Source organism: Bombus flavifrons, unplaced genomic scaffold (genome assembly GCF_040668555.2).
Source record: "Bombus flavifrons isolate JBK064 unplaced genomic scaffold, iyBomFlav1_principal scaffold0160, whole genome shotgun sequence".
In the NCBI taxonomy this organism is placed as follows: domain Eukaryota; kingdom Metazoa; phylum Arthropoda; class Insecta; order Hymenoptera; family Apidae; genus Bombus; species Bombus flavifrons.
The window spans coordinates 58,618-80,066 of record NW_027184905.1 but is presented as its reverse complement, the minus strand read 5'-3'; the positions used below and the strand labels follow the sequence as shown (position 1 = coordinate 80,066).

The window sequence follows — 21,449 nt, the reverse complement described above, 5'->3', positions numbered from 1 at the left end:
TTAGGAAAGGAAGAGGAGTAATAGACGCAGTGTACGTATTGAACCATATAATAGACAAACAATTGAACGGAGAAAGAGGGAAGCTATATGCATGCTTCGCGGATTTAAAGACAGCGTTTGATAGGGTCGACAGGAAGAAGCTGGGGGAGATAATGAAGAGAATGGAGGTTAACGAGAAGTTAACCATAAGGATAGAGAAGATATACGAGGAGACAAAGAACGTAGTGAGGATCAGGAACCATAACACAAAAGAGTTTTGGACAGTGAGTGGAGTGAGTCAAGGGTGGACGCTGAGCCCGACACTATTCAACGTCTGGCATGTGGCAGGGCTGGAAGAGGAAATAAGGAAAGGTCAAGTAGGAGGTATAGTGGTAGCAGACAGAAAGGTATGCTCACTATCATATGCAGTTGACATTGTATTGATAGCGGACAGACAAGAGGAGTTAAAGGAAATGATGAAGAGATTTAAAACATTCCTAATGGAAGTGGAACTTTAATTGAGCACGGAAAAGACAAAAGTAGTAGTGTTTGAAAAGAAAAGGAACAATAGGAGACAAAGGAAATGGAGATGGGGTGAGCAAGAACTAGAAGAAGTGGACGAAATAAGGTATTTAGGGTACATACTGCAGAAAAATGGGAGTGACGAGAAGCATATTCAAGACAGAAAAAAGAGGGCACCAATTGCGATAAAGAAGACATGGAGCGTAGGAGAAAGGATATTTAAAAGGGGCTACAAGAGGAGAATGAGGATGTTTGGAGCACTGGTAGAGAGTGTAGCGCTGTTTGGAGCGGAGGTGTGGGGATGGAACGTAGAGGAGAGACTGGACAGGATAAAAGGGAGATACGTGAGATGGATTCTAGGCTTAGCCACAACAACGCCAAATTACATTCTGAGAGAGGAGTGCAAGATAGAGGAAATAAGAGAAAAGGCGCTGAAAAGAGCAGTAAGGTATGAGGAGAAAGCCTTAGAATCGAAGAAGGAATTAGTAAAGGAGTGTATAAAGGAGAGGGAAAAGAATTGGGGAAAGGGTCATGAAGGGACAAGAGCAAGGAAAAGAAAGATGAGGTTAGAGGAGGCGAGAGAGGGGAGGACACAAGTGGAGGAATGAGATAGACAAGAAAGGAAGACAGCTAACCAAATCATAGAAGAAAGTGGGAAGAGAGAAACAGAGGAGAGGGAGAAAAGGATAAGGGAAGCTAAGTACAACAGATATTTCAGAAACATAGCAAAAGAAGGGCTACCAAAGTATCTAGAAGGAAAGATGAAATGGAAGGCCAGAAGTATGGTAGCAAGATTTAGATGTGGTAACGAAACCAGGGCAAGGGAACACTGGAAAGAGGAGGGAGAAAGAGGATGCAGATTATGCAAGAAAGGAGAGGGGAACTTGAGACACATATTAGAGGAATGTGAGATAACAGGAGGAGCAAGGAACATGGTAGAAACACTAAATGAGACTGGAGAAGGACTGGCAGAATTGAAAGCGATAATAGTGAAGAGAAGAGTAGCAGAAGAGGGGGAGGAACGACAGGGAGGGAGCACGGCAAGGAAGCAAAAGTCAAAGACTATTTCTTTATTAGTTCCTTCCCCTACAAACTTTATAACTTTGAAGTAAAAGTAAACCAGATTCTGTAAATATCTTCAACATCGTAATAGGGAATATATTACTAAGAAAATAATTGTATTGTATGAATTTTTTATATTTTATATATACTTGTCTATACTAATGTGCAAATACTGTAATAAAATTGCATATACAATATCAAATTTATTATTTAACAGGTCTGGGTAAATAAAGTAAACAAATTGTTATTATATATAAATATATATATTTCCGTCAAAAGTGACTTATTAGAATTAAGTTACATTTCTAGTTATATAAAATGTAAAAAATATTATGTACATGAGTCCAGTTAATATCTTACACTGTACAATTTAAGGATAATCACAAATTAGCCTTAGCTATAGTGGTAGACGATACCTATATAGCTATGTGATTATGTGTCATAACTTCTTTCTCGAACCTTCTTCCAACTAATATCCTGAAATAAAACATATAAATGAATAAACTACTGAAAAAGGTAAAATGTTTGAGAAATATTATGATTTATAAAATACAATAGTACATACGCAGTAGAACGAGCAGCAGTTGTACTTGTAATAGTTAATCATCCGACGAATCATCTTGACTATGTTCGTGTAATACAACATATTCTCTGGTGCTGTATCCAAAACGGATTACATCCCGTTCTAATAATTCGTGATATCTTCTCGGTTCTAATTTTACATTATTTACAAATGTGCCATTTGCAGACTCTAGGTCTATAAGATAAGGGCAAATTCTTTTCCCTTCGCCTCCACCTTCTTTTTGAAAAGGTACTAAACGATATTGTAGAACCGCATGCTGCTTGGAGCATGAAGGGTGATCCAAGGGAATATCCGCAATTTTGCGATCTCTACCCATTAAATAAGCTGAGTGTCTATGAACATACAAGATAGGCAATGCTTTCTCTTCCTTGAACGGATATAACCTCCATCTTCGTTTAGGTTTTCTCGCATCTGCAGGTTCGGAATATTTAATAACCACACCATTTACAGTGTTTGTATCTTCTGTTAGTTTTCCAGACAATTCGAAATTTGGTTTTTCTTTTTCCTGTTTTGGCTTGCGTTTCGCACTAACAATAGGTTTACTCCATTCTGGCGAACGTTCTCTCTTTACTCGTACTTCTTTGTAGTTATTTCTACTCATTGTAGGGATCTTGTTGCGAATTCGATTAAATAGCAACCGGACAAATCAAACCAATCGGACGTTATCGCGTACCTCGAATGACAACGCTCAACGTGGAGGAGGTTTAATAGTTTAACCTATCCTCAATCGAGTGTTAGTGTTATTTAGCACTTTACTTGCGCTTGTTGAGACTGAAACGCTTCACCCGAACGGTACGATGGTCTGTCAATGACTGTCCTAGTATGTTGCGGATTTGTTTAATAGATTAACCGAACCTCGATCGAGCGTTAGTGTTATTTAGCACTTGTACTTGTGGAGACTGAAACACAGCACCTTCACGGTACGAAGGTCTGTTAAAGACTAGCCATAGTATAATGCCGCTTCTCCCCACCAGCCGTTGAGTTTCGGCCATCATGCTCTCCCCACCACCTGTTTCGGAACTGCACATCCGGGACTCCCAGACAGGATAGAACGTGTCCGAGACATAAACAGAAGCATGTGAGTCGAACAAAATCAGTAATAACAAAAAATAACAGCTGTTACACGCGTAATTTTTTTAATGATGGTTTTATACCCATTTTAAAAACAGGGAGTTTATGGGAATCACGATTGGTCCAGGTGCCTATGGGTTCGCTGTCAAACGGGACGAAACTCGGGTCGGACGCTCTGAAATCCGAGCTCCTGATGCGCCAAAGGATGCCAGGAGGCAGTAAATGTATACATAAATTATTTATATTATATAACGTAATATGCTATAACGTTACACCATATAACGTTATACCATATCACGTGTTACGTTATAACGTTATACTATATAACGTAATACGTCATAGCGTAACAGTATATAATGTAATACGTTATAACGTTATACTAAATAACGTTATACTATAAAACGTAATACAATACGTTACAAGGTTACACTATATAAGGTAATACAATAGGTTATAAGAAGCTGAAAACAGAAGACAAATGGTATAGGTGGAATGAAAGCGAGGAGAATCTAGAAGAAGAAAGAAGGCGAGGGTCGAGAGGATGAGATAAGGAGATAGATACGGGGGGCGGGGTACATAAAGGGGTACTGCTTCTGGAACGTAGCAGGGATAATGAACAAGGAGAAAGAGGTATGGGAATATTTGAGGACATTTGACGTAATCGGCCGCACGGAAACATGGACAGAGGAAAGCAAATGGGAAAGGGTAAAACATAGACTACCCAAGGAATACGACTGGAAATGCACTGCAGCAAGGAGAGAAGGGAAAAAGGGAAGGGCAAATGGTGGTATAATAACAGGCGTAAACAAAAATCTGAAGGAAATAGAGTATAAGGAAATAACTGATGACATAGTAGAAAGAAAAATAAGGTACAAGGAGAGGACCTATAGAATAGTGGTGGTTTATAATTGCGACACGAAAAGGACATGGAATGAAATAGAGGAAAATGTAGAGGGAAGGGAAAAGGAAGTGACGATCATAGGAAGAGATTGGAATGCAAGAACGGGAGAGGAGCGAGGGCTGATAAACGAGGGACTAGGAAAAGCAAAAAGCAGGAGATCAAAAGACAAGACAATAAATACGGAAGGTAGGACGCTATTAAGTTTGCTGGATGAAAGAGGCTGGACGAAAATTAATGGTCCAGACAAAGAAGGATATGAGTGGACCTATGTGGGGGAGAGGGGAAAATCGGTAATAAACTACGTGATTGGCAATCAGGAAGCGATCGAAGAAATAACAGACATAAAGGTAGGAAAAAGAGTAGAGTCAGACGACATGCCGTTAGAAATAGGATTAGGGGGACCAGAGTTGCAAAGAGATGAGGAAAGAAAAGAAGAAGAGAAGGAAAGAAGGGAATGGACAAAAGAAAGTGTGGGAAGATATTTAGAGGAGTGAAAAAACTGGGCAAGCAGGGGTGGAACAGTAGAGGAAATGTGGACAGAAATCAAGAAGAAGATAAACGAGGCAATACCAAAGAAGAGAGTAAGGATAAGGAAATGGAGCATAGTAGAAAAGGTATGGTACGACAAGGAGTGGAAAGAGAGGTAAAGGGAGATAAGAAGGAAAATGACAAAATTTAGGAAATGGAAATGCGGCAGAGAAGAATTCATAGCGGAGAAGAAGCCGTTTAAACAGTGGTGTAAACAAAGAAAGGAGAAGCAGGAAGAGGAAAAAATGGAGAAAATCAACACGATCAAAACAGAGCAAGAAACATGGATATACATAAATAAATATAGAAGCAGAAGAGAGGTTATAGACGAAGAAATAAGGGAAGAGGAGTAGAAAAGTTATTTTATGGAAATGTTAGAGGGGACAGAGAGTAAAGAGGACAGAAAAACAGAAGGGCGGAGAGCGGAGGAGGAATCAAAGGAGGAGAGAGAAGACAACATAGAGAAGGAAGAGGTGATAATATTCCAAACAAGGAACTTGAAAGAGAAAAAAGCAACAGGGCGAGATTGTTTGGAAAACGAGGTATGGAAGTATGTGCCAAAGGAAGTGGGGGAGGCGTTATGGGAGATGTGAAGGAAAGTATGGAACGGAGTGGGGATGCCTGAAGACTGGAGAAAAGGCGTAATATGTCCGATTTACAAGAGGGGAGACAAGGGAGCAGTGAAGAGCTACAGAGGGGTCACGTTAATGGTCACGGCATATAAGATTTATGCAGGAATTCTGGACGAGCTGCTGAAGGTGGAGATCGAAGACAAGCTGGGAGAGGGCCAATTTGGGCTTAGGAAAGGAAGAGGAGTAATAGACGCAGTGTACGTATTGAACCATATAATAGACAAACAATTGAACGGAGAAAGAGGGAAGCTATATGCATGCTTCGCGGATTTAAAGACAGCGTTTGATAGGGTCGACAGGAAGAAGCTGGGGGAGATAATGAAGAGAATGGAGGTTAACGAGAAGTTAACCATAAGGATAGAGAAGATATACGAGGAGACAAAGAACGTAGTGAGGATCAGGAACCATAACACAAAAGAGTTTTGGACAGTGAGTGGAGTGAGTCAAGGGTGGACGCTGAGCCCGACACTATTCAACGTCTATGTGGCAGGGCTGGAAGAGGAAATAAGGAAAGGTCAAGTAGGAGGTATAGTGGTAGCAGACAGAAAGGTATGCTCACTATCATATGCAGTTGACATTGTATTGATAGCGGACAGACAAGAGGAGTTAAAGGAAATGATGAAGAGATTTAAAACATTCCTAATGGAAGTGGAACTTTAATTGAGCACGGAAAAGACAAAAGTAGTAGTGTTTGAAAAGAAAAGGAACAATAGGAGACAAAGGAAATGGAGATGGGGTGAGCAAGAACTAGAAGAAGTGGACGAAATAAGGTATTTAGGGTACATACTGCAGAAAAATGGGAGTGACGAGAAGCATATTCAAGACAGAAAAAAGAGGGCACCAATTGCGATAAAGAAGACATGGAGCGTAGGAGAAAGGATATTTAAAAGGGGCTACAAGAGGAGAATGAGGATGTTTGGAGCACTGGTAGAGAGTGTAGCGCTGTTTGGAGCGGAGGTGTGGGGATGGAACGTAGAGGAGAGACTGGACAGGATAAAAGGGAGATACGTGAGATGGATTCTAGGCTTAGCCACAACAACGCCAAATTACATTCTGAGAGAGGAGTGCAAGATAGAGGAAATAAGAGAAAAGGCGCTGAAAAGAGCAGTAAGGTATGAGGAGAAAGCCTTAGAATCGAAGAAGGAATTAGTAAAGGAGTGTATAAAGGAGAGGGAAAAGAATTGGGGAAAGGGTCATGAAGGGACAAGAGCAAGGAAAAGAAAGATGAGGTTAGAGGAGGCGAGAGAGGGGAGGACACAAGTGGAGGAATGAGATAGACAAGAAAGGAAGACAGCTAACCAAATCATAGAAGAAAGTGGGAAGAGAGAAACAGAGGAGAGGGAGAAAAGGATAAGGGAAGCTAAGTACAACAGATATTTCAGAAACATAGCAAAAGAAGGGCTACCAAAGTATCTAGAAGGAAAGATGAAATGGAAGGCCAGAAGTATGGTAGCAAGATTTAGATGTGGTAACGAAACCAGGGCAAGGGAACACTGGAAAGAGGAGGGAGAAAGAGGATGCAGATTATGCAAGAAAGGAGAGGGGAACTTGAGACACATATTAGAGGAATGTGAGATAACAGGAGGAGCAAGGAACATGGTAGAAACACTAAATGAGACTGGAGAAGGACTTGCAGAATTGAAAGCGATAATAGTGAAGAGAAGAGTAGCAGAAGAGGGGGAGGAACGACAGGGAGGGAGCACGGCAAGGAAGCAAAAGTCAAAGACTATTTCTTTATTAGTTCCTTCCCCTACAAACTTTATAACTTTGAAGTAAAAGTAAACCAGATTCTGTAAATATCTTCAACATCGTAATAGGGAATATATTACTAAGAAAATAATTGTATTGTATGAATTTTTTATATTTTATATATACTTGTCTATACTAATGTGCAAATACTGTAATAAAATTGCATATACAATATCAAATTTATTATTTAACAGGTCTGGGTAAATAAAGTAAACAAATTGTTATTATATATAAATATATATATTTCCGTCAAAAGTGACTTATTAGAATTAAGTTACATTTCTAGTTATATAAAATGTAAAAAATATTATGTACATGAGTCCAGTTAATATCTTACACTGTACAATTTAAGGATAATCACAAATTAGCCTTAGCTATAGTGGTAGACGATACCTATATAGCTATGTGATTATGTGTCATAACTTCTTTCTCGAACCTTCTTCCAACTAATATCCTGAAATAAAACATATAAATGAATAAACTACTGAAAAAGGTAAAATGTTTGAGAAATATTATGATTTATAAAATACAATAGTACATACGCAGTAGAACGAGCAGCAGTTGTACTTGTAATAGTTAATCATCCGACGAATCATCTTGACTATGTTCGTGTAATACAACATATTCTCTGGTGCTGTATCCAAAACGGATTACATCCCGTTCTAATAATTCGTGATATCTTCTCGGTTCTAATTTTACATTATTTACAAATGTGCCATTTGCAGACTCTAGGTCTATAAGATAAGGGCAAATTCTTTTCCCTTCGCCTCCACCTTCTTTTTGAAAAGGTACTAAACGATATTGTAGAACCGCATGCTGCTTGGAGCATGAAGGGTGATCCAAGGGAATATCCGCAATTTTGCGATCTCTACCCATTAAATAAGCTGAGTGTCTATGAACATACAAGATAGGCAATGCTTTCTCTTCCTTGAACGGATATAACCTCCATCTTCGTTTAGGTTTTCTCGCATCTGCAGGTTCGGAATATTTAATAACCACACCATTTACAGTGTTTGTATCTTCTGTTAGTTTTCCAGACAATTCGAAATTTGGTTTTTCTTTTTCCTGTTTTGGCTTGCGTTTCGCACTAACAATAGGTTTACTCCATTCTGGCGAACGTTCTCTCTTTACTCGTACTTCTTTGTAGTTATTTCTACTCATTGTAGGGATCTTGTTGCGAATTCGATTAAATAGCAACCGGACAAATCAAACCAATCGGACGTTATCGCGTACCTCGAATGACAACGCTCAACGTGGTGGAGGTTTAATAGTTTAACCTATCCTCAATCGAGTGTTAGTGTTATTTAGCACTTTACTTGCGCTTGTTGAGACTGAAACGCTTCACCCGAACGGTACGATGGTCTGTCAATGACTGTCCCAGTATGTTGCGGATTTGTTTAATAGATTAACCGAACCTCGATCGAGCGTTAGTGTTATTTAGCACTTGTACTTGTGGAGACTGAAACACAGCACCTTCACGGTACGAAGGTCTGTTAAAGACTAGCCATAGTATAATGCCGCTTCTCCCCACCAGCCGTTGAGTTTCGGCCATCATGCTCTCCCCACCACCTGTTTCGGAACTGCACATCCGGGACTCCCAGACAGGATAGAACGTGTCCGAGACATAAACAGAAGCATGTGAGTCGAACAAAATCAGTAATAACAAAAAATAACAGCTGTTACACGCGTAATTTTTTTAATGATGGTTTTATACCCATTTTAAAAACAGGGAGTTTATGGGAATCACGATTGGTCCAGGTGCCTATGGGTTCGCTGTCAAACGGGACGAAACTCGGGTCGGACGCTCTGAAATCCGAGCTCCTGATGCGCCAAAGGATGCCAGGAGGCAGTAAATGTATACATAAATTATTTATATTATATAACGTAATATGCTATAACGTTACACCATATAACGTTATACCATATCACGTGTTACGTTATAACGTTATACTATATAACGTAATACGTCATAGCGTAACAGTATATAATGTAATACGTTATAACGTTATACTAAATAACGTTATACTATAAAACGTAATACAATACGTTACAAGGTTACACTATATAAGGTAATACAATAGGTTATAAGAAGCTGAAAACAGAAGACAAATGGTATAGGTGGAATGAAAGCGAGGAGAATCTAGAAGAAGAAAGAAGGCGAGGGTCGAGAGGATGAGATGAGGAGATAGATACGGGGGGCGGGGTACATAAAGGGGTACTGCTTCTGGAACGTAGCAGGGATAATGAACAAGGAGAAAGAGGTATGGGAATATTTGAGGACATTTGACGTAATCGGCCGCACGGAAACATGGACAGAGGAAAGCAAATGGGAAAGGGTAAAACATAGACTACCCAAGGAATACGACTGGAAATGCACTGCAGCAAGGAGAGAAGGGAAAAAGGGAAGGGCAAATGGTGGTATAATAACAGGCGTAAACAAAAATCTGAAGGAAATAGAGTATAAGGAAATAACTGATGACATAGTAGAAAGAAAAATAAGGTACAAGGAGAGGACCTATAGAATAGTGGTGGTTTATAATTGCGACACGAAAAGGACATGGAATGAAATAGAGGAAAATGTAGAGGGAAGGGAAAAGGAAGTGACGATCATAGGAGGAGATTGGAATGCAAGAACGGGAGAGGAGCGAGGGCTGATAAACGAGGGACTAGGAAAAGCAAAAAGCAGGAGATCAAAAGACAAGACAATAAATACGGAAGGTAGGACGCTATTAAGTTTGCTGGATGAAAGAGGCTGGACGAAAATTAATGGTCCAGACAAAGAAGGATATGAGTGGACCTATGTGGGGGAGAGGGGAAAATCGGTAATAAACTACGTGATTGGCAATCAGGAAGCGATCGAAGAAATAACAGACATAAAGGTAGGAAAAAGAGTAGAGTCAGACGACATGCCGTTAGAAATAGGATTAGGGGGACCAGAGTTGCAAAGAGATGAGGAAAGAAAAGAAGAAGAGAAGGAAAGAAGGGAATGGACAAAAGAAAGTGTGGGAAGATATTTAGAGGAGTGAAAAAACTGGGCAAGCAGGGGTGGAACAGTAGAGGAAATGTGGACAGAAATCAAGAAGAAGATAAACGAGGCAATACCAAAGAAGAGAGTAAGGATAAGGAAATGGAGCATAGTAGAAAAGGTATGGTACGACAAGGAGTGGAAAGAGAGGTAAAGGGAGATAAGAAGGAAAATGACAAAATTTAGGAAATGGAAATGCGGCAGAGAAGAATTCATAGAGGAGAAGAAGCCGTTTAAACAGTGGTGTAAACAAAGAAAGGAGAAGCAGGAAGAGGAAAAAATGGAGAAAATCAACACGATCAAAACAGAGCAAGAAACATGGATATACATAAATAAATATAGAAGCAGAAGAGAGGTTATAGACGAAGAAATAAGGGAAGAGGAGTAGAAAAGTTATTTTATGGAAATGTTAGAGGGGACAGAGAGTAAAGAGGACAGAAAAACAGAAGGGCGGAGAGCGGAGGAGGAATCAAAGGAGGAGAGAGAAGACAACATAGAGAAGGAAGAGGTGATATTCCAAACAAGGAACTTGAAAGAGAAAAAAGCAACAGGGCGAGATTGTTTGGAAAACGAGGTATGGAAGTATGTGCCAAAGGAAGTGGGGGAGGCGTTATGGGAGATGTGAAGGAAAGTATGGAACGGAGTGGGGATGCCTGAAGACTGGAGAAAAGGCGTAATATGTCCGATTTACAAGAGGGGAGACAAGGGAGCAGTGAAGAGCTACAGAGGGGTCACGTTAATGGTCACGGCATATAAGATTTATGCAGGAATTCTGGACGAGCTGCTGAAGGTGGAGATCGAAGACAAGCTGGGAGAGGGCCAATTTGGGCTTAGGAAAGGAAGAGGAGTAATAGACGCAGTGTACGTATTGAACCATATAATAGACAAACAATTGAACGGAGAAAGAGGGAAGCTATATGCATGCTTCGCGGATTTAAAGACAGCGTTTGATAGGGTCGACAGGAAGAAGCTGGGGGAGATAATGAAGAGAATGGAGGTTAACGAGAAGTTAACCATAAGGATAGAGAAGATATACGAGGAGACAAAGAACGTAGTGAGGATCAGGAACCATAACACAAAAGAGTTTTGGACAGTGAGTGGAGTGAGTCAAGGGTGGACGCTGAGCCCGACACTATTCAACGTCTATGTGGCAGGGCTGGAAGAGGAAATAAGGAAAGGTCAAGTAGGAGGTATAGTGGTAGCAGACAGAAAGGTATGCTCACTATCATATGCAGTTGACATTGTATTGATAGCGGACAGACAAGAGGAGTTAAAGGAAATGATGAAGAGATTTAAAACATTCCTAATGGAAGTGGAACTTTAATTGAGCACGGAAAAGACAAAAGTAGTAGTGTTTGAAAAGAAAAGGAACAATAGGAGACAAAGGAAATGGAGATGGGGTGAGCAAGAACTAGAAGAAGTGGACGAAATAAGGTATTTAGGGTACATACTGCAGAAAAATGGGAGTGACGAGAAGCATATTCAAGACAGAAAAAAGAGGGCACCAATTGCGATAAAGAAGACATGGAGCGTAGGAGAAAGGATATTTAAAAGGGGCTACAAGAGGAGAATGAGGATGTTTGGAGCACTGGTAGAGAGTGTAGCGCTGTTTGGAGCGGAGGTGTGGGGATGGAACGTAGAGGAGAGACTGGACAGGATAAAAGGGAGATACGTGAGATGGATTCTAGGCTTAGCCACAACAACGCCAAATTACATTCTGAGAGAGGAGTGCAAGATAGAGGAAATAAGAGAAAAGGCGCTGAAAAGAGCAGTAAGGTATGAGGAGAAAGCCTTAGAATCGAAGAAGGAATTAGTAAAGGAGTGTATAAAGGAGAGGGAAAAGAATTGGGGAAAGGGTCATGAAGGGACAAGAGCAAGGAAAAGAAAGATGAGGTTAGAGGAGGCGAGAGAGGGGAGGACACAAGTGGAGGAATGAGATAGACAAGAAAGGAAGACAGCTAACCAAATCATAGAAGAAAGTGGGAAGAGAGAAACAGAGGAGAGGGAGAAAAGGATAAGGGAAGCTAAGTACAACAGATATTTCAGAAACATAGCAAAAGAAGGGCTACCAAAGTATCTAGAAGGAAAGATGAAATGGAAGGCCAGAAGTATGGTAGCAAGATTTAGATGTGGTAACGAAACCAGGGCAAGGGAACACTGGAAAGAGGAGGGAGAAAGAGGATGCAGATTATGCAAGAAAGGAGAGGGGAACTTGAGACACATATTAGAGGAATGTGAGATAACAGGAGGAGCAAGGAACATGGTAGAAACACTAAATGAGACTGGAGAAGGACTTGCAGAATTGAAAGCGATAATAGTGAAGAGAAGAGTAGCAGAAGAGGGGGAGGAACGACAGGGAGGGAGCACGGCAAGGAAGCAAAAGTCAAAGACTATTTCTTTATTAGTTCCTTCCCCTACAAACTTTATAACTTTGAAGTAAAAGTAAACCAGATTCTGTAAATATCTTCAACATCGTAATAGGGAATATATTACTAAGAAAATAATTGTATTGTATGAATTTTTTATATTTTATATATACTTGTCTATACTAATGTGCAAATACTGTAATAAAATTGCATATACAATATCAAATTTATTATTTAACAGGTCTGGGTAAATAAAGTAAACAAATTGTTATTATATATAAATATATATATTTCCGTCAAAAGTGACTTATTAGAATTAAGTTACATTTCTAGTTATATAAAATGTAAAAAATATTATGTACATGAGTCCAGTTAATATCTTACACTGTACAATTTAAGGATAATCACAAATTAGCCTTAGCTATAGTGGTAGACGATACCTATATAGCTATGTGATTATGTGTCATAACTTCTTTCTCGAACCTTCTTCCAACTAATATCCTGAAATAAAACATATAAATGAATAAACTACTGAAAAAGGTAAAATGTTTGAGAAATATTATGATTTATAAAATACAATAGTACATACGCAGTAGAACGAGCAGCAGTTGTACTTGTAATAGTTAATCATCCGACGAATCATCTTGACTATGTTCGTGTAATACAACATATTCTCTGGTGCTGTATCCAAAACGGATTACATCCCGTTCTAATAATTCGTGATATCTTCTCGGTTCTAATTTTACATTATTTACAAATGTGCCATTTGCAGACTCTAGGTCTATAAGATAAGGGCAAATTCTTTTCCCTTCGCCTCCACCTTCTTTTTGAAAAGGTACTAAACGATATTGTAGAACCGCATGCTGCTTGGAGCATGAAGGGTGATCCAAGGGAATATCCGCAATTTTGCGATCTCTACCCATTAAATAAGCTGAGTGTCTATGAACATACAAGATAGGCAATGCTTTCTCTTCCTTGAACGGATATAACCTCCATCTTCGTTTAGGTTTTCTCGCATCTGCAGGTTCGGAATATTTAATAACCACACCATTTACAGTGTTTGTATCTTCTGTTAGTTTTCCAGACAATTCGAAATTTGGTTTTTCTTTTTCCTGTTTTGGCTTGCGTTTCGCACTAACAATAGGTTTACTCCATTCTGGCGAACGTTCTCTCTTTACTCGTACTTCTTTGTAGTTATTTCTACTCATTGTAGGGATCTTGTTGCGAATTCGATTAAATAGCAACCGGACAAATCAAACCAATCGGACGTTATCGCGTACCTCGAATGACAACGCTCAACGTGGTGGAGGTTTAATAGTTTAACCTATCCTCAATCGAGTGTTAGTGTTATTTAGCACTTTACTTGCGCTTGTTGAGACTGAAACGCTTCACCCGAACGGTACGATGGTCTGTCAATGACTGTCCCAGTATGTTGCGGATTTGTTTAATAGATTAACCGAACCTCGATCGAGCGTTAGTGTTATTTAGCACTTGTACTTGTGGAGACTGAAACACAGCACCTTCACGGTACGAAGGTCTGTTAAAGACTAGCCATAGTATAATGCCGCTTCTCCCCACCAGCCGTTGAGTTTCGGCCATCATGCTCTCCCCACCACCTGTTTCGGAACTGCACATCCGGGACTCCCAGACAGGATAGAACGTGTCCGAGACATAAACAGAAGCATGTGAGTCGAACAAAATCAGTAATAACAAAAAATAACAGCTGTTACACGCGTAATTTTTTTAATGATGGTTTTATACCCATTTTAAAAACAGGGAGTTTATGGGAATCACGATTGGTCCAGGTGCCTATGGGTTCGCTGTCAAACGGGACGAAACTCGGGTCGGACGCTCTGAAATCCGAGCTCCTGATGCGCCAAAGGATGCCAGGAGGCAGTAAATGTATACATAAATTATTTATATTATATAACGTAATATGCTATAACGTTACACCATATAACGTTATACCATATCACGTGTTACGTTATAACGTTATACTATATAACGTAATACGTCATAGCGTAACAGTATATAATGTAATACGTTATAACGTTATACTAAATAACGTTATACTATAAAACGTAATACAATACGTTACAAGGTTACACTATATAAGGTAATACAATAGGTTATAAGAAGCTGAAAACAGAAGACAAATGGTATAGGTGGAATGAAAGCGAGGAGAATCTAGAAGAAGAAAGAAGGCGAGGGTCGAGAGGATGAGATAAGGAGATAGATACGGGGGGCGGGGTACATAAAGGGGTACTGCTTCTGGAACGTAGCAGGGATAATGAACAAGGAGAAAGAGGTATGGGAATATTTGAGGACATTTGACGTAATCGGCCGCACGGAAACATGGACAGAGGAAAGCAAATGGGAAAGGGTAAAACATAGACTACCCAAGGAATACGACTGGAAATGCACTGCAGCAAGGAGAGAAGGGAAAAAGGGAAGGGCAAATGGTGGTATAATAACAGGCGTAAACAAAAATCTGAAGGAAATAGAGTATAAGGAAATAACTGATGACATAGTAGAAAGAAAAATAAGGTACAAGGAGAGGACCTATAGAATAGTGGTGGTTTATAATTGCGACACGAAAAGGACATGGAATGAAATAGAGGAAAATGTAGAGGGAAGGGAAAAGGAAGTGACGATCATAGGAGGAGATTGGAATGCAAGAACGGGAGAGGAGCGAGGGCTGATAAACGAGGGACTAGGAAAAGCAAAAAGCAGGAGATCAAAAGACAAGACAATAAATACGGAAGGTAGGACGCTATTAAGTTTGCTGGATGAAAGAGGCTGGACGAAAATTAATGGTCCAGACAAAGAAGGATATGAGTGGACCTATGTGGGGGAGAGGGGAAAATCGGTAATAAACTACGTGATTGGCAATCAGGAAGCGATCGAAGAAATAACAGACATAAAGGTAGGAAAAAGAGTAGAGTCAGACGACATGCCGTTAGAAATAGGATTAGGGGGACCAGAGTTGCAAAGAGATGAGGAAAGAAAAGAAGAAGAGAAGGAAAGAAGGGAATGGACAAAAGAAAGTGTGGGAAGATATTTAGAGGAGTGAAAAAACTGGGCAAGCAGGGGTGGAACAGTAGAGGAAATGTGGACAGAAATCAAGAAGAAGATAAACGAGGCAATACCAAAGAAGAGAGTAAGGATAAGGAAATGGAGCATAGTAGAAAAGGTATGGTACGACAAGGAGTGGAAAGAGAGGTAAAGGGAGATAAGAAGGAAAATGACAAAATTTAGGAAATGGAAATGCGGCAGAGAAGAATTCATAGAGGAGAAGAAGCCGTTTAAACAGTGGTGTAAACAAAGAAAGGAGAAGCAGGAAGAGGAAAAAATGGAGAAAATCAACACGATCAAAACAGAGCAAGAAACATGGATATACATAAATAAATATAGAAGCAGAAGAGAGGTTATAGACGAAGAAATAAGGGAAGAGGAGTAGAAAAGTTATTTTATGGAAATGTTAGAGGGGACAGAGAGTAAAGAGGACAGAAAAACAGAAGGGCGGAGAGCGGAGGAGGAATCAAAGGAGGAGAGAGAAGACAACATAGAGAAGGAAGAGGTGATATTCCAAACAAGGAACTTGAAAGAGAAAAAAGCAACAGGGCGAGATTGTTTGGAAAACGAGGTATGGAAGTATGTGCCAAAGGAAGTGGGGGAGGCGTTATGGGAGATGTGAAGGAAAGTATGGAACGGAGTGGGGATGCCTGAAGACTGGAGAAAAGGCGTAATATGTCCGATTTACAAGAGGGGAGACAAGGGAGCAGTGAAGAGCTACAGAGGGGTCACGTTAATGGTCACGGCATATAAGATTTATGCAGGAATTCTGGACGAGCTGCTGAAGGTGGAGATCGAAGACAAGCTGGGAGAGGGCCAATTTGGGCTTAGGAAAGGAAGAGGAGTAATAGACGCAGTGTACGTATTGAACCATATAATAGACAAACAATTGAACGGAGAAAGAGGGAAGCTATATGCATGCTTCGCGGATTTAAAGACAGCGTTTGATAGGGTCGACAGGAAGAAGCTGGGGGAGATAATGAAGAGAATGGAGGTTAACGAGAAGTTAACCATAAGGATAGAGAAGATATACGAGGAGACAAAGAACGTAGTGAGGATCAGGAACCATAACACAAAAGAGTTTTGGACAGTGAGTGGAGTGAGTCAAGGGTGGACGCTGAGCCCGACACTATTCAACGTCTATGTGGCAGGGCTGGAAGAGGAAATAAGGAAAGGTCAAGTAGGAGGTATAGTGGTAGCAGACAGAAAGGTATGCTCACTATCATATGCAGTTGACATTGTATTGATAGCGGACAGACAAGAGGAGTTAAAGGAAATGATGAAGAGATTTAAAACATTCCTAATGGAAGTGGAACTTTAATTGAGCACGGAAAAGACAAAAGTAGTAGTGTTTGAAAAGAAAAGGAACAATAGGAGACAAAGGAAATGGAGATGGGGTGAGCAAGAACTAGAAGAAGTGGACGAAATAAGGTATTTAGGGTACATACTGCAGAAAAATGGGAGTGACGAGAAGCATATTCAAGACAGAAAAAAGAGGGCACCAATTGCGATAAAGAAGACATGGAGCGTAGGAGAAAGGATATTTAAAAGGGGCTACAAGAGGAGAATGAGGATGTTTGGAGCACTGGTAGAGAGTGTAGCGCTGTTTGGAGCGGAGGTGTGGGGATGGAACGTAGAGGAGAGACTGGACAGGATAAAAGGGAGATACGTGAGATGGATTCTAGGCTTAGCCACAACAACGCCAAATTACATTCTGAGAGAGGAGTGCAAGATAGAGGAAATAAGAGAAAAGGCGCTGAAAAGAGCAGTAAGGTATGAGGAGAAAGCCTTAGAATCGAAGAAGGAATTAGTAAAGGAGTGTATAAAGGAGAGGGAAAAGAATTGGGGAAAGGGTCATGAAGGGACAAGAGCAAGGAAAAGAAAGATGAGGTTAGAGGAGGCGAGAGAGGGGAGGACACAAGTGGAGGAATGAGATAGACAAGAAAGGAAGACAGCTAACCAAATCATAGAAGAAAGTGGGAAGAGAGAAACAGAGGAGAGGGAGAAAAGGATAAGGGAAGCTAAGTACAACAGATATTTCAGAAACATAGCAAAAGAAGGGCTACCAAAGTATCTAGAAGGAAAGATGAAATGGAAGGCCAGAAGTATGGTAGCAAGATTTAGATGTGGTAACGAAACCAGGGCAAGGGAACACTGGAAAGAGGAGGGAGAAAGAGGATGCAGATTATGCAAGAAAGGAGAGGGGAACTTGAGACACATATTAGAGGAATGTGAGATAACAGGAGGAGCAAGGAACATGGTAGAAACACTAAATGAGACTGGAGAAGGACTTGCAGAATTGAAAGCGATAATAGTGAAGAGAAGAGTAGCAGAAGAGGGGGAGGAACGACAGGGAGGGAGCACGGCAAGGAAGCAAAAGTCAAAGACTATTTCTTTATTAGTTCCTTCCCCTACAAACTTTATAACTTTGAAGTAAAAGTAAACCAGATTCTGTAAATATCTTCAACATCGTAATAGGGAATATATTACTAAGAAAATAATTGTATTGTATGAATTTTTTATATTTTATATATACTTGTCTATACTAATGTGCAAATACTGTAATAAAATTGCATATACAATATCAAATTTATTATTTAACAGGTCTGGGTAAATAAAGTAAACAAATTGTTATTATATATAAATATATATATTTCCGTCAAAAGTGACTTATTAGAATTAAGTTACATTTCTAGTTATATAAAATGTAAAAAATATTATGTACATGAGTCCAGTTAATATCTTACACTGTACAATTTAAGGATAATCACAAATTAGCCTTAGCTATAGTGGTAGACGATACCTATATAGCTATGTGATTATGTGTCATAACTTCTTTCTCGAACCTTCTTCCAACTAATATCCTGAAATAAAACATATAAATGAATAAACTACTGAAAAAGGTAAAATGTTTGAGAAATATTATGATTTATAAAATACAATAGTACATACGCAGTAGAACGAGCAGCAGTTGTACTTGTAATAGTTAATCATCCGACGAATCATCTTGACTATGTTCGTGTAATACAACATATTCTCTGGTGCTGTATCCAAAACGGATTACATCCCGTTCTAATAATTCGTGATATCTTCTCGGTTCTAATTTTACATTATTTACAAATGTGCCATTTGCAGACTCTAGGTCTATAAGATAAGGGCAAATTCTTTTCCCTTCGCCTCCACCTTCTTTTTGAAAAGGTACTAAACGATATTGTAGAACCGCATGCTGCTTGGAGCATAAAGGGTGATCCAAGGGAATATCCGCAATTTTGCGATCTCTACCCATTAAATAAGCTGAGTGTCTATGAACATACAAGATAGGCAATGCTTTCTCTTCCTTGAACGGATATAACCTCCATCTTCGTTTAGGTTTTCTCGCATCTGCAGGTTCGGAATATTTAATAACCACACCATTTACAGTGTTTGTATCTTCTGTTAGTTTTCCAGACAATTCGAAATTTGGTTTTTCTTTTTCCTGTTTTGGCTTGCGTTTCGCACTAACAATAGGTTTACTCCATTCTGGCGAACGTTCTCTCTTTACTCGTACTTCTTTGTAGTTATTTCTACTCATTGTAGGGATCTTGTTGCGAATTCGATTAAATAGCAACCGGACAAATCAAACCAATCGGACGTTATCGCGTACCTCGAATGACAACGCTCAACGTGGTGGAGGTTTAATAGTTTAACCTATCCTCAATCGAGTGTTAGTGTTATTTAGCACTTTACTTGCGCTTGTTGAGACTGAAACGCTTCACCCGAACGGTACGATGGTCTGTCAATGACTGTCCCAGTATGTTGCGGATTTGTTTAATAGATTAACCGAACCTCGATCGAGCGTTAGTGTTATTTAGCACTTGTACTTGTGGAGACTGAAACACAGCACCTTCACGGTACGAAGGTCTGTTAAAGACTAGCCATAGTATAATGCCGCTTCTCCCCACCAGCCGTTGAGTTTCGGCCATCATGCTCTCCCCACCACCTGTTTCGGAACTGCACATCCGGGACTCCCAGACAGGATAGAACGTGTCCGAGACATAAACAGAAGCATGTGAGTCGAACAAAATCAGTAATAACAAAAAATAACAGCTGTTACACGCGTAATTTTTTTAATGATGGTTTTATACCCATTTTAAAAACAGGGAGTTTATGGGAATCACGATTGGTCCAGGTGCCTATGGGTTCGCTGTCAAACGGGACGAAACTCGGGTCGGACGCTCTGAAATCCGAGCTCCTGATGCGCCAAAGGATGCCAGGAGGCAGTAAATGTATACATAAATTATTTATATTATATAACGTAATATGCTATAACGTTACACCATATAACGTTATACCATATCACGTGTTACGTTATAACGTTATACTATATAACGTAATACGTCATAGCGTAACAGTATATAATGTAATACGTTATAACGTTATACTAAATAACGTTATACTATAAAACGTAATACAATACGTTACAAGGTTACACTATATAAGGTAATACAATAGGTTATAAGAAGCTGAAAACAGAAGACAAATGGTATAGGTGGAATGAAAGCGAGGAGAATCTAGAAGAAGAAAGAAGGCGAGGGTCGAGAGGATGAGATAAGGAGATAGATACGGGGGGCGGGGTACATAAAGGGGTACTGCTTCTGGAACGTAGCAGGGATAATGAACAAGGAGAAAGAGGTATGGGAATATTTGAGGACATTTGACGTAATCGGCCGCACGGAAACATGGACAGAGGAAAGCAAATGGGAAAGGGTAAAACATAGACTACCCAAGGAATACGACTGGAAATGCACTGCAGCAAGGAGAGAAGGGAAAAAGGGAAGGGCAAATGGTGGTATAATAACAGGCGTAAACAAAAATCTGAAGGAAATAGAGTATAAGGAAATAACTGATGACATAGTAGAAAGAAAAATAAGGTACAAGGAGAGGACCTATAGAATAGTGGTGGTTTATAATTGCGACACGAAAAGGACATGGAATGAAATAGAGGAAAATGTAGAGGGAAGGGAAAAGGAAGTGACGATCATAGGAGGAGATTGGAATGCAAGAACGGGAGAGGAGCGAGGGCTGATAAACGAGGGACTAGGAAAAGCAAAAAGCAGGAGATCAAAAGACAAGACAATAAATACGGAAGGTAGGACGCTATTAAGTTTGCTGGATGAAAGAGGCTGGACGAAAATTAATGGTCCAGACAAAGAAGGATATGAGTGGACCTATGTGGGGGAGAGGGGAAAATCGGTAATAAACTACGTGATTGGCAATCAGGAAGCGATCGAAGAAATAACAGACATAAAGGTAGGAAAAAGAGTAGAGTCAGACGACATGCCGTTAGAAATAGGATTAGGGGGACCAGAGTTGCAAAGAGATGAGGAAAGAAAAGAAGAAGAGAAGGAAAGAAGGGAATGGACAAAAGAAAGTGTGGGAAGATATTTAGAGGAGTGAAAAAACTGGGCAAGCAGGGGTGGAACAGTAGAGGAAATGTGGACAGAAATCAAGAAGAAGATAAACGAGGCAATACCAAAGAAGAGAGTAAGGATAAGGAAATGGAGCATAGTAGAAAAGGTATGGTACGACAAGGAGTGGAAAGAGAGGTAAAGGGAGATAAGAAGGAAAATGACAAAATTTAGGAAATGGAAATGCGGCAGAGAAGAATTCATAGAGGAGAAGAAGCCGTTTAAACAGTGGTGTAAACAAAGAAAGGAGAAGCAGGAAGAGGAAAAAATGGAGAAAATCAACACGATCAAAACAGAGCAAGAAACATGGATATACATAAATAAATATAGAAGCAGAAGAGAGGTTATAGACGAAGAAATAAGGGAAGAGGAGTAGAAAAGTTATTTTATGGAAATGTTAGAGGGGACAGAGAGTAAAGAGGACAGAAAAACAGAAGGGCGGAGAGCGGAGGAGGAATCAAAGGAGGAGAGAGAAGACAACATAGAGAAGGAAGAGGTGATATTCCAAA

General features: G+C 39.9%; 3 protein-coding genes and 1 pseudogene across 3 annotated transcripts; all 4 read right to left on the bottom strand.

Moving 5' to 3' along the window:
- Positions 1–1,834: 1,834 nt before the first annotated feature.
- LOC138189527 (smad nuclear interacting protein 1-like) lies at positions 1,835–2,927 on the bottom strand. Its single transcript, XM_069131538.1, has 2 exons — positions 2,129–2,927; positions 1,835–2,040 (listed from the first exon to the last, which is right to left on the bottom strand). The coding sequence occupies exon 1, from the start codon at positions 2,745–2,747 to the stop codon at positions 2,163–2,165; it is 585 nt and encodes a 194-aa protein (XP_068987639.1). The 5' UTR covers positions 2,748–2,927; the 3' UTR covers positions 1,835–2,040; positions 2,129–2,162.
- A 4,348-nt stretch (positions 2,928–7,275) lies between these two features.
- LOC138189532 (smad nuclear interacting protein 1-like) lies at positions 7,276–8,263 on the bottom strand. The gene is made up of 2 exons (XM_069131543.1): positions 7,570–8,263; positions 7,276–7,481 (listed from the first exon to the last, which is right to left on the bottom strand). Exon 1 carries the CDS (start codon positions 8,186–8,188, stop codon positions 7,604–7,606), a length of 585 nt encoding a protein of 194 aa, XP_068987644.1. The 5' UTR covers positions 8,189–8,263; the 3' UTR covers positions 7,276–7,481; positions 7,570–7,603.
- A 4,450-nt stretch (positions 8,264–12,713) lies between these two features.
- LOC138189534 (smad nuclear interacting protein 1-like) lies at positions 12,714–13,701 on the bottom strand. Its single transcript, XM_069131546.1, has 2 exons — positions 13,008–13,701; positions 12,714–12,919 (listed from the first exon to the last, which is right to left on the bottom strand). Exon 1 carries the CDS (start codon positions 13,624–13,626, stop codon positions 13,042–13,044), a length of 585 nt encoding a protein of 194 aa, XP_068987647.1. The 5' UTR covers positions 13,627–13,701; the 3' UTR covers positions 12,714–12,919; positions 13,008–13,041.
- Positions 13,702–18,151: 4,450 nt separating this feature from the next.
- On the bottom strand, positions 18,152–19,139 carry LOC138189537 (smad nuclear interacting protein 1 pseudogene; annotated as a pseudogene).
- Between the last annotated feature and the right edge of the window lie 2,310 nt (positions 19,140–21,449).

Coding starts and splice junctions, on each gene's coding strand:
- LOC138189527 (XM_069131538.1), bottom strand. CDS start 2,747: ATGAGTAGAAATAACTACAAAGAAGTACGAGTAAAGAGAGAACGTTCG.
- LOC138189532 (XM_069131543.1), bottom strand. CDS start 8,188: ATGAGTAGAAATAACTACAAAGAAGTACGAGTAAAGAGAGAACGTTCG.
- LOC138189534 (XM_069131546.1), bottom strand. CDS start 13,626: ATGAGTAGAAATAACTACAAAGAAGTACGAGTAAAGAGAGAACGTTCG.